General features: G+C 45.7%; 1 protein-coding gene across 1 annotated transcript in view; it reads right to left on the reverse strand.

The window, feature by feature from the left end:
- The window catches only part of LOC133366187 (potassium voltage-gated channel subfamily C member 1-like), a 50592-nt gene that overhangs the window by 27389 nt on the left and 10977 nt on the right, over positions 1–12226 (reverse strand). Inside the window, exon 2 of the mRNA XM_061588994.1 lies at positions 6255–7188. Coding sequence (XP_061444978.1) covers positions 6255–7188 — 934 coding nt within the window. The remainder of the gene's footprint in view (positions 1–6254; positions 7189–12226) is intronic.

Genomic DNA, 12226 nt, shown 5'->3' on the forward strand with positions numbered 1-12226 from the left:
CCTTGTGGGATTCCCTGCCAGCAACCCAGCTGTCCTTGCCAGCTCATAGAAGGACCCATCTGTTCCTTGAGTCCCACTGCATCTTGGGTATTTGAGATGCTCTTTCCACATGCAGAAATGTAGGCAGGAGTCATCCCCTTAACTCTATAATGCCAGGCAATCTTGACACATGCCCTGCTCCACTCAAGGAGGGCAATTTATGTATTCCTAAACAGCCTTCAGTCTTGATTCAGTCCCTTTCCCCACAACCAGCTAGTGGATCAACTTTAAATATAAATCAAAATAAAATGTTCCAGTGCTTCTAAATCACCTAAATCCCAGCAAGACCGCCAACCTTGCCGCCTCCTCCTCCTCCTCCTCCTCCTCCTCCTCTCCACCCCCATCCTTCCTCTGAAGAAAAAAATAATAATTTTTGATCAAATGTGGCTCAAGCTGCCAAAACAGGCCTTCGATGTTAGCATATCAGTCACTTTGGAAGAACAAACTAAATCCACAGCCAAAGATGTCCCACTCTAGATATCCTTGCCCTGAATAACAGCTAAATCAGGTCTTTTCTTGTGGTGGAACAAGCAACCTTTGTGCCACAGCAAAGAAACAGCAGCTAAAAACCCAAGGGATGAAACTGGGATGAAGAGAGGGAAAGATTAAAGCCACTGGCTTTCAAACTTCCTAGCCCCCCAAAAAACTGTCAGCAGCTTCTGTTGGTCTGTCGCTGAACCCCTGTGCATTGCAAAGAATCCTGGGAGCATGCTCAGTTTGTGAAAGATAACAGCTAACCCTCCAGGGATTTGGCGTTGCCCCAGATGGAGCTCCAGCTTCAGGAATCTGGGGGACCTTGGGCAAGGCATCCCTGTTGGGTCCCTTCAGCCTAAAAGAGGTGGGCCATGTGAACCGAGAATTTTCTTGTGTTATCTCTGGCAGTAGAGGTGCTCCATTTGAGCAAACAGGGAGTCCCACCTACCTTCATCCAGCCCCCACCTACCTGCATTCTTACTTACAGCCAATCCAGGGAGTAGTAGCACTGCCCATCATCTTGCTCCTGTTTAGTCTCAGTATTGCCTTTGTAGAACGCAGCACGGAGGAGGATGGGGACAAAACTAGAATTAATTTGCTCTGCCAGTCATTGGCTCTGGCTCCACCTTCTCTTGGTCTCCTTGCTGTCCACCCTACCGGTCCCAATGGGCACCAGCCACCACCTATCTCTGGATTTCTTGGGTGCTGTAGAGGCAGTGGCCCCTTTGCTAATACTGGGGTCCTGTAGTGTTTAATTTACAGAGAGAGAGGACTTCTGCCCCTTTGCCTTCATGATAGCAGCCTTAGCTTTTCAGAATGCTGCAAGGGGTATGATTTGCCTTAAATATATTTATTTATTTGAACATTTATATCCTACACTTCCAGTGCTTACATACCATTCAGGGTGGCTAACAACAATTAAAACCAACCATGAAATACTGATATTTTAAAAATACAATATATGAAAACAGAAACAATAAAGATAGATGCCACTGATAAAACAAAAGCATTGGATTTGAAAAATGTTGTTATATGGCAAAAAGCTGTAAGACAGAGGGCCAATTGAGGCTCACAGAGCAAAGAGTTGTGGCCCCACAGAATGGGATTTCTTCAGTCCCCAGCAACCAAGCCTCCACCATAAATGGGACATAGAAAAGCCCCCCTCCATCATATCTTAGGGTGTGGGCAGGCTGGTACAGAAGGAGGTGGTCCCTAAAATTTCCTGAACCTAAGCCATTTCAGGCTTTAAAGGTCATCACCAGCACTTTGACTTGTGCCCAGAAACAAACTGAAAACCAGCACAGCCCTTGCCGGATAGGTATAAGATGATCCCATAAGCAAGCACACATCAGCATCCTTCCTGCTGCATTCTGGGCCAACTACAGTTTCTGAAGACTCTTCAAAGATAGCCCCATGAAGAGTACTTTGCAATAATCCAGTTGTGGGAGTCAGTAGGTGGGGCTTGTAAGTTTAGTCAAGGCCCTTCCCTACCTTTGCCCATACATTCCAAGCCCGGGGAGTAGGGCATACATTATCATTCCCCCAGGGTGTGAAGGCACATATAGCAGACACCTTGCTGAAGTTAAATAAGTCTGTGGGAGGCTCAGAGGGTGGGGACAAGGGAGAGGGCCTTTTCCATCTGTGGAATATGCTCCCTAGTGAGGTCCCCCTGGCACCTTAATCGACATCTTTTTCATGCCAGATAAAGGCTTATCTTTCCCCCCAGACATTTGATAGACTAAGTCTCGATGATGTTATTTGCATTTGTGTGCTGCCAAAGCTTTCTGTGGCTGAATGAGGGTGGTGGTTGTTTTATTATTTTGTTCCATGGTATGATATATTTATTTTGGTTTTTAACAATGTTGTAAGTCACTTGGAGACCTTCAAGCAATAAGAGACTAATACATCTACTAAATAATAATAGGTCTGGGTCAGATAGAATCCTACGTATGCCCTCTTGAGTTCCATAATGGGAGAAAAGTATAAAATAAATAAATGCATAGAGTGAGTCCTGGAGCCCCAGCAAAATGCCTGACCTTGCCTATCTCTGGAAACTCAGCCAGAACATACTCAAAATTCTCCTGCAACGGGACACTGCAGAGACAGACAAGTTTGTCCCCCATTATAGAGCTTTTTATCAAGGAACTCCCAATAAGCTCCAGAGGAGCCCCTGTATTTCAAAGTTTGAAAACCACTGTATTAGGGCATTCACATGGTAGCAACTTAGTATGTAAAATCCTCATGTCAAGCATCATTCCCATTTTACAGTTAGAAGAATTTGGCCCCATCCACTTGATGACTTTGTAGTTGAACAAAGATTTGAGCCCAAGTCTCCTAACACCCAGTGAAGCATTCCCTGCCTCTGTGATATCATGCACTTGAAAATGGAAATGGACTGCCTTCAAGTCAATCCTGACTTATGGCGACCCTATGAATAGGGTGTTCATGGTATGTGGTATTCAGAGGGGGTTTACCATTGCCTCCCTCTGAGGCTAGTCCTCCCCAGCCGGCTAGGGCCTGCTCAGCTTGCCACAGCTGCACAAGCCAGTCCCTTCCTTGTACACAACTGCCAGCTGGGGGGCAACTAGGCTCCTTGGGACTATGCAGCTTGCCCACAGCTGCACAGGTGGCAGGGCACGTAACCCCTGAGCCACTCACTGTGGGGGTGATCTTTAGCTGGCCCTTTACACCCAGGAGACGCAAGGGGGATTTGAACTCACAGACTCTGGACTCCCAGCCAGGCACAATAAAGAGAGGAAGGCAGTTAGACAAGACAATCTTGCCTGCCAACATCACAGCCTTTGGCCTAGCTAAACCCTGCCTCTTAATATAACCAATCTCCTGCCCATGATCCATTATATAAATCCAGTGGGAGCGTCCTCATCTATAATCAAAATTTGGCCCTACTAACTCTCCTCCCCCTTTTTATGTCAGGGAATGTGGTGTAATCTTGGCTCATTTCTGATGCAGACCTATGATAAGGTAAAGTGAGGTGGCAGCCTCAAGACAGCAGATTTTGGTGCCAGCTTGGATAGATCTGACCCATGGGATACAATCCACTAGAAAGACTGCTTGTTTGGATTTCAAAATGTTTTGGCTACAAAATGATTCACATTTTGGCATTCCCCCCATATCTAATCACCGAAGGAATCTGCTCACCAGCAATCATACCATGGAACTCTGGTCCACCAATAAGAGTGGGGGTGATATCCAATTTTAGAGCTGGTAGCTGGATTTTGAGCTAGTGAAGCAAGAAATGGTCTTGATTCTAGGAGCCCTAGATTTTTGTCCTGCCTCTTGTAAGGACATATTTGTGTGGCCTTGGGCAAGCTGCTATGGATTCAGTTATCTGTAAAATGAGAAGAAATTTCTGCCCTAAAGGCTTGACATAAAGGAAACATTCAATATTACAGCTTATTGTTTTTAACTGCAAGATCTATATCATTGTAAGCAGCAGTACTGGGTTCATTAGGGGGTGGGGATTTTATATTATTTACGAATAAGTAAGCGCAGAACTGTACAAAAAAATTAATCAAGGAAGCACAAGCTGTAGAACTTTCCTTATCTATTTTGCATAATTAAACTTACTCAACTTCCTCTTCTGCTCATGGGGAAGAGCAAGGGCAAGACAGGGGACCTAGGACCCCTTCCTTGGGTTGCTGGAAAGCCTACTTAGCTGAGATTTCACAAGGTGCTCCCCACATATCTCCATAATGGTAAGGGTTAGAAACTTGCTTAAAGAAATAAAGCAGAGATTCTCTGGATGTTAAATTCTTCACCAAGTACTAGTTTCTGCATATGTGTGACACTTAACCACAGTGCTGTTACACACGCACACATGTGCACATAGCACAAGCGGCCTGCTCTTCATTACTGTGCTTTTGATGGCTGGCAGCCTAATGTGTGAACTGACCCCATTGAAAGGCATATAGGAATGCAATCGGCCAGTATGTTTGGGGAATGTGACAGAATAATATACTCCATGTTTCTAGGGGACTATTTGAATTAAAAATTGTTGGTTCCCAGTGTTACTGATTGTATTACCCATTGTCAGAAGCAGCAGAGATGAGCTGGTGGAAGAATTATTCCAAGGCTCAGGTTGGATTAGAATAGTGGTTTTCAAATTGTGCCCAGGGAATATTGTGGAGAAAATGTCCTCAGAATTTTTTTTCTGCTTCTCCCATATTACTAGAACTTGGTGGCAGTTGATTCAGGACAGAGAAAAGAAACTGTTTCTTTACAAAATGCATGATCACTTTATGAAATTTGCTGCCACAAGGTGTGGTGATGGCCTCTGGCTTTGTTGGCTTTAAAGGGCGATTGGACAAATTCATGAAGAATAATGTTTCTATCAATGCCTATCAGCAATGACAGCAAAATTCAAAACTGCTGTGTTCAGGTACCACACACTGTGTTGGGGCTGTGGGGACAACACTGGCAAAGGCATGTTGCTTGCATGTCCTGGTTATAGCTGCCTGGAGGCATCTGGCTCGCTGATCACTGTGGGTCTAGATGCTCGGCTAGATGGGCCTTTGGTTTGGTTCTTATGGGGGCGAGGTGGTCAGATTCTGTCACACAGCACTACTATACTAACCGCCCTGGTTGCTGCTGCATTTCTGAATCCAGTATAAAGCCTTAAATGGTTTGGAGCCAAGCTATCTGATGGATTGCCTGCATGCGTATCAGCCCTGCCTGCACATGGAGATCTAAAGCGGAGGTCCTTTTCATGTGTCCACCTCCTAGATCAGTGAGGTTGTTGACCACAAAGGAGAGGGCCTTTTCTGTGGTAGCCCTATAGCTTTGGATCTCCCTTCCAGTGTATCCACAGTAGGTTCCCATGCTCTAAGCGTTTCAGAAGATCCTAAAGACATATCCTATTCTGACAGGGTTATTTGTGATTGCTGGTTTACAGCCTGGATTGTGGTCAGGAAGGACCATAGCTCAGTGGTACAGCATCTGCTTGGCATGCAGAAAGTCCCAGGTAAAATCCCCAGCATCTCCAGGTAGGGCTGGGAAAGACAATTTGTCTGGAAAGCTCTTGCCAGTCAGTGTAGACAATACTGAGCTAGATGGGCCAATGGTCCATTGCTTTCAATCTTCCTATGTACATTATTGCCATGGAAAATATTTTAATTGGTTGGTCGAATATTTTTTATTAGCTATTCTGTTGGAGGGGGGGAAATTGATGGTTTTATGGTTATTCTGTTGGTGATATTTTGTAATTTTTATTGTTGTAAGCCATCTCAGATGGGCACTGCCTGGCAAGGAGGCCTAGAAACATTTTATTTATTTTATTGTTATTTTATTTATTATTTAATTTGTATGCTGCTTTTATATATAAATATATGAGCTCAAAGCAGCTCACAACAGAACAACAAAAATTAATTTTAAATTTAAAAAAAATGGAAAAAGCTTTCCCAAAGGACCGCTTGCCCACCACTACCAATCTTCCTCTGTAATGCATAGCTGCAAAGGGTAACAGATGAATTCTAGGGGGCAATCTCAGTTCACATGAGGGGCAATGGGAGGGGCCTGGGAGTACACTCTTGAAGATGTGCAATAATCCTCTTCAGCATTCATGGGTTTTGTGGCAACCTTTCAACATCAGTTCCTCAGAAGACAAGCCAATGTGGAAATACATATCCAGAAGGGAGAAAGTTTTAAAACTACCAGATTCAGAGACTGTCGATCCAAATAGGCTGCATTCTTAGCCATTTCTGCCCACAAGGTGTCCCCCTTACCTGCCCTGTTGATCTCGATTATCTCCTCTTGAGCAAGGGGGCACGAGTCGCCCTGGTTGCTGCGATGTGGAGACAGCATGTCCGGTTTGCAGTAGTTAGGTGACCCAGGCTGGGGGGCTCTAGGGATGTGCTTGTTCCTTTTCTTTGGTAGTTTCTGCTTGGCCATGGCCAGCGAATAATACATGCCAAAGTTGTTGACGATAACTGGCACAGGCATGGCGATGGTCAACACACCAGCCAAGGCGCACAATGCTCCCACCAACATGCCTGACCAGGTCTTGGGATACATGTCACCATAGCCCAAAGTCGTCATGGTCACCACCGCCCACCAGAACCCAATGGGGATGTTCTTAAAGACGGTGTGATTGCTGCCTGTGATGTCATCTGGGTCAGCCCCGATCCTTTCAGCGTAGTAGATCATGGTGGCAAAGATCAAGACCCCCAGGGCCAAGAAGATGATGAGGAGCAAGAACTCATTGGTACTGGCCCTCAAAGTGTGGCCTAGGACTCTCAGCCCTACGAAATGCCTCGTCAGCTTGAAGATCCTTAGGATCCGGACAAACCTTACTACCCTCAGGAAGCCCAGCACATCCTTGGCTGCTTTGGACGAGAGGCCACTGAGGCCCACCTCCAGGTAGAAGGGCAGGATGGCGACAAAGTCGATGATGTTGAGGGTGCTCTTGATGAACTCCAGCTTGTCTGGGCAAAAGATGACACGAATGAGGAACTCAAAAGTAAACCAGATGACACACATCCCTTCCACATAGGTGAGGAAGGGCTCCGTCTCTATCTCATAGTCCACCTTTATGCTGGTTCCATTCTCCGACAGTACAGCATCTGTCTTGTTTTTGATGTGGTTGAAAGTCTCGTGGGTCTCCAGGCAGAAAGTGGTGATGGAGATGAGGATGAAGAAAAGTGAGGCAAAGGCCACATACTGGAGAGAGGCAGAAATGGGGGACATGCACAGGGAGGAGAGGAACAGCAAGGTGCCAGGGAAAGAAGGTGTGTAACAGGGAAAAGATAGGAAAGAAAACCATTAGTGTTCATGCATCCTAGGAAAAGACTGGACTTTCCCAGAGAAGGGACAGCATCTCTACTGAAGGAATACATGTGAGCTTAAGCATCAATGCCTTCCCACACAGAAAACAATCACAAAGTGTGCCCCAGACAGAGGGCAAATATCTCATTTCCCTTTCTCATTCCCCACCCTAATAACCAGGAAAATATATAGGCAAAGGTAAGGCTTGGGGTGGTGGATTGGACTGGACTTCACAAAAGTGTGAGAGATTATGATCACATTTTTGAATGGTCCCCTTCATTTTTTTAAAATCCCTGCAAGTAGAAAAGTAGCCCAGCTACTGATATACTAGTTGCCTTCTTGGAATAAGTTATTTCCTATCCTATCCTATCCTATCCTATCCTATCCTATCCTATCCTATCCTACTACAGTAGGGCCCCACTCATACGGTGGGTTATGTTCCGGACCCCAGCTGTAAAGCGAAAACCGCTGAAAAGCGGAACTCATTGAATAGAATGGTGTGCCATGCCCGAAAACCGCCGTAAAAGCGGGACAAGCGCCGTATGAGTCGGGGTTTAGTCTAATTGCGTCTAATTGAGACAGCCACATTAGTGAAGCGCTGTAAAGCAGGGCCCTACTGTATATAATATTTTTGAAAGGCATCATGCTGTAGACAAGTGACAGCCTTCTAACTGTGGGGACGTGGTGATGGTGGCTGAGGCTGGTGACAGAGCAAAGAGGGAGGGAAGGAAGGTGAGCCCAGGCGGAGAGTGTGAGAGCAAGTGGGCAGCAGCAGGCAGCAGCAAGGGAGGGAGGAAGGAGGGCAAGCAGGTGGGTGGGCACAGAGGCAAGACCTGGGCAGAGAGCAGGAGAATGAGCAGTGTTTTGCTGCTGTCGCCAAGATTAAAACCAGCAACCAAGTGAGGAAGGAGGGAGAAGGTGAATGGGGTGGGTGGGGAGGTGAGATCAGGCAGAGAACGGGACAATGAGTGGTGCTTTGCTGCCTCTGTCAAGGCTGAAAACCTAACAAGGAGGGAGGGAAGGATGAGGGTGAGCAGGCAGGCAAGTGGGCAGATGGGGAGGCAAGACCAGGTGGAGAGCAGGACAAGGAGTAGTGGGCAGTGACCTGGATGAGTTGTGGTGCAACAGGCCTGGGCAATCTTCCTGTGCAATTCACCTGGTGGGAAGTGCCTTGGTGATCTGGGGAACAGGTAGGGGGAAAGCTGCCTTGGTGACCAGGGGAAAGGGGAGGGGAGAAGGTGTCTTGGGGTTGGCACACAAAGTGTGCAGGGGTGGAGCCCCTAGTAAAAAATAATAATCAGGGAGCTGAAGCATTCAAAAATAGTATTCCGCCACCTGCAGTCCATTGTGCCACCTCATTTTGCTGTTCGTGTAGACTAGGCCTAAGATAGTTGGGAGTGGGGAGAGTTACAGATCAGAAATGCCACCCTGGGCTCCTACTGGGAGGAAGGGAGGGATATAAATGTAATCAATAATAATAATATTAATAGTAATAATAATAAATGCCACAATTATTGAGTCAGATTTTTCATCATATGAAGCTAACTTACACCAAGTCAGTCAGGCTATTGATCCACTTCTAGCTCATTGCTGCCTTACTGACAGCGGCTCTCCAAGGTCTCAGGCAGAAACTCTTTTCCAGCACTGCTACCCTAGGTCTTTGTCAGTTTGATTGAACCTGGAACTTTTACCATTGCTCCACCATGAATTATGGCCCCTCCTTATGCATATGAGGAATGCTGCAAATGGGATCCCCAGCATCTGATATTTAGCAGCTTACTGCCTTTAAACAGGGAGGTTCCATTTTGCTGTCATTACTAGTGGGACACCAAGAGCCTTATCCACCATGAATTTGTCCAATCACCTTTTAAATCACAGATAGGAAACGTATGGCCCTCCAGATGTTGAACTCCAACTCCCATCAGCTCTAGCCACCATGACTGATAATCAAGGATGAAGAGAATTGAGGTCCAGAAACCATCTGGAGGGCCACAGGTTCCTATCCCTATTTTATAGCCAGGTAAAGTAGGGCAATCACCAAATCTTATGGTAGCAAATGCAAGCCACTGTGGACCTTTGCATGACTCACAGTGAGGTTTGCCCATGTCTGGGGAAACTCAAAAGGACCCACAGTTTTGGGTCTATTACTTTTCTCCAATAGCAGGTACTTACTACATTTTTATCCTGGCCACCTTCCAAAGACCTCAGGGCAACAACATCTGTTTCTCCTTCTTCATGCTTTCTTCACAATTGGCCCAAAGTCATCCATTGAGCTTCATGGCTGGGCAAGGATTTGAACCCAGAGCTCCCTAATCACAGTCCACTACAACACACTGGCTCTCAGTCAGTGAGGTTCTATATATCAAACTACTACTGCTATTAACTATTAATTAGGTCTATATGGAAGTATAAGGCAGGGATGGGAAACGTGTGATCCTCCAGCTGTTCTTGGGACTCCAACTTCTATCATCGCTGACCACTCAGACTGATGGGTTGGAGTCAAACAACATAGAGGGGACACTGGTCCCCCATCCCTAGTGTTACCCTTGAGCCTCTCACAGCCCTATTAAAGCAGACTGTTATCTTTCCTTCTTTTACAGATGAGAAATAATACCACGAGAAAAGGAGAAGGAAAGGACAACCCTGCCCTTATACTACCCTGAAGCTTTGGGACTGAGCTGGGGAGTTGAACACCACTCTCTTGCCAGTTTTCATGGGGCAACTTTGATGGGGAGGGGAAGCCATTTCTCCTCTTCCCCCTACCTTCTTTCCTTAATTCTTACAATTTCCCCACCAATGAGCTTCTTAACAATCCTAACATCTGTATCTGGATTAACAAATAAAAAGTGTTATGAGGTTTCTGCTGAGGCTTCAGGATTGTGCTGGATGCCCAGGCACCTTCTGTTACACCATTCCTCCACTTTGGTGCCTTAATAAAACCCATGAAGGAAAGCAATGATGCAAGCAGTCATGTGCTTTCTTGCACATATGCATACCACACCAAATTCTGTAATTCATTCACATTTCCCATTGGGTATGTATGTGCGCACGTGCGCACACACACATGCACACACAATCACCACATCACCACAAAATACTTTATTGTTGCACACACAGTCCAACTGCTGTCCCCAAAGGCAGACTCCTTACATATGTGTACACATATACAGCCCTCCACTTGTTCATCCATGCATCCATAATTGTGCAATATATGCCTGCACATGCACCTTCCCACACACACTGCGTTAATGCACACAGCAAAGCATTGCTGTTCTTCTGCTTACAATTAAGTACACACGTACGCACACTTACATATATGTCTTCAAGTGCACAAAATACTTTCATCAGTTTTCTCCCACCCATGGGCAACCCAACACTATTGAGCACACTCCTACCAATATGCTCAATGCTATGCAACTTCACAGGCCTGTAGGTATGCAGTCCCTAGTGTGAGCTTACACACAAAGTAAAACAGGCTCATGCATTCCTTTCAGTACACTCCAATCCCATCCTGAACATGCAAACTCATGGAGCACTATGCATACACATATTATCTCTGCAGTTGTACACACAAACACACACCCCACCACCACCATGCAAATCCACCAAGAGTGCCAACAAGCTCACTGGTTATATTTATTGATTTCAATTAGATTTAAGCTGGCTTAACTGCAGACTAATCTGCAACCAAAGCCTCACATTTGTGCACAAATAGACACACACAAGGCATATTCAATATACATTGTGGTACACATTTTATGTAACATGTTATATATACTTTCCATAACTATACAGATCATTATAGGGATAGCTGGATCTGTGCGTGAGTGTGTGCGTACGTGCAAGCACACCTTTTGTTATTATGTACGTAGCAAAGGATGTTCTACATGAGCATGCCCAAACATGATTCTATACTTACATTTAACATGACTGTTGTAGCAACATGCCTTGTACCCATATACCGATACACTTCCATACATGTATGCATGCAGTACACACCTCGGCATGCCATGCATAGATACAGATAACCCATGTGTGTTTATGCGCACATCTGGCATGCGTGTCCCAACAGTGGGATCGTAGTGTCGTGTGCAGTGCAGAAACACACTTTCTTGTACAGACGCTCCACACTAACACATTTATCGATGGATGTGTGTACACACACACACCATCCACAGCTCCTTCTACAAAGCAACCTTTCTGCTTTCTCTTCCCCTCTCTGGATCTCTGCACTGCACAGAATTCCCGTCCCGTCAGCACTTTCTGCACACAAACCCGAGAATCTCTTTTGAAGCGCAGTGCGGTGCCCAGGAAGTGGAGGGGGGAGAGGAGGAGGAGGAGAATGGACCCAAGGAAGCCAAGGACCCAGGAAGCACAGGACAAGGCAAGGGAGGAGAGAAAGTGATGACTGGATAATAAACAGAAAGTATTGGGGATAGATAAAATTGCTTTTTTATTTTTATTTTTTAGCTACATCCTTTTTCTCCAAGGTGGGGAGGGAGGGAGGTCTTTTGAGGTCCCAAAGGAGGGTTGTTCTCTCATACAATATTCCCAGCTGCTAGATGTATTGGGTTGGTGATGCCTTCTCTGCATGCTAACCTTCTCCTCTGCATGGTAGCCCCTCACACATACACTATTTCATATTCATTCTCTGCCTCCCCCCAACCACCAAACTAATAAGGAAGAGAGCTCTATGGGTCCTCCTTTTAGCAGCTCTGGGAGTCCCAAATCATTTTGGTAGAAATAATGAATTATGCCTCTTGGGAAATATTGTGTGTGTGTTAGCAAATGGAGTTTGGGCCAGAATACATGGGAGAAAGAAGAAATATTATTCATATATATATATGATCCTGGGGGGGAAATTGGTGCGGCACAGCTTGGTACAAGGTCAGATACAGAGAATGAATGGAAATGCCAGGATGTAGAGACCCTG

The sequence above is a fragment of the Rhineura floridana genome, chromosome 11 (genome assembly GCF_030035675.1).
Source record: "Rhineura floridana isolate rRhiFlo1 chromosome 11, rRhiFlo1.hap2, whole genome shotgun sequence".
Lineage (NCBI taxonomy): Eukaryota > Metazoa > Chordata > Lepidosauria > Squamata > Rhineuridae > Rhineura > Rhineura floridana.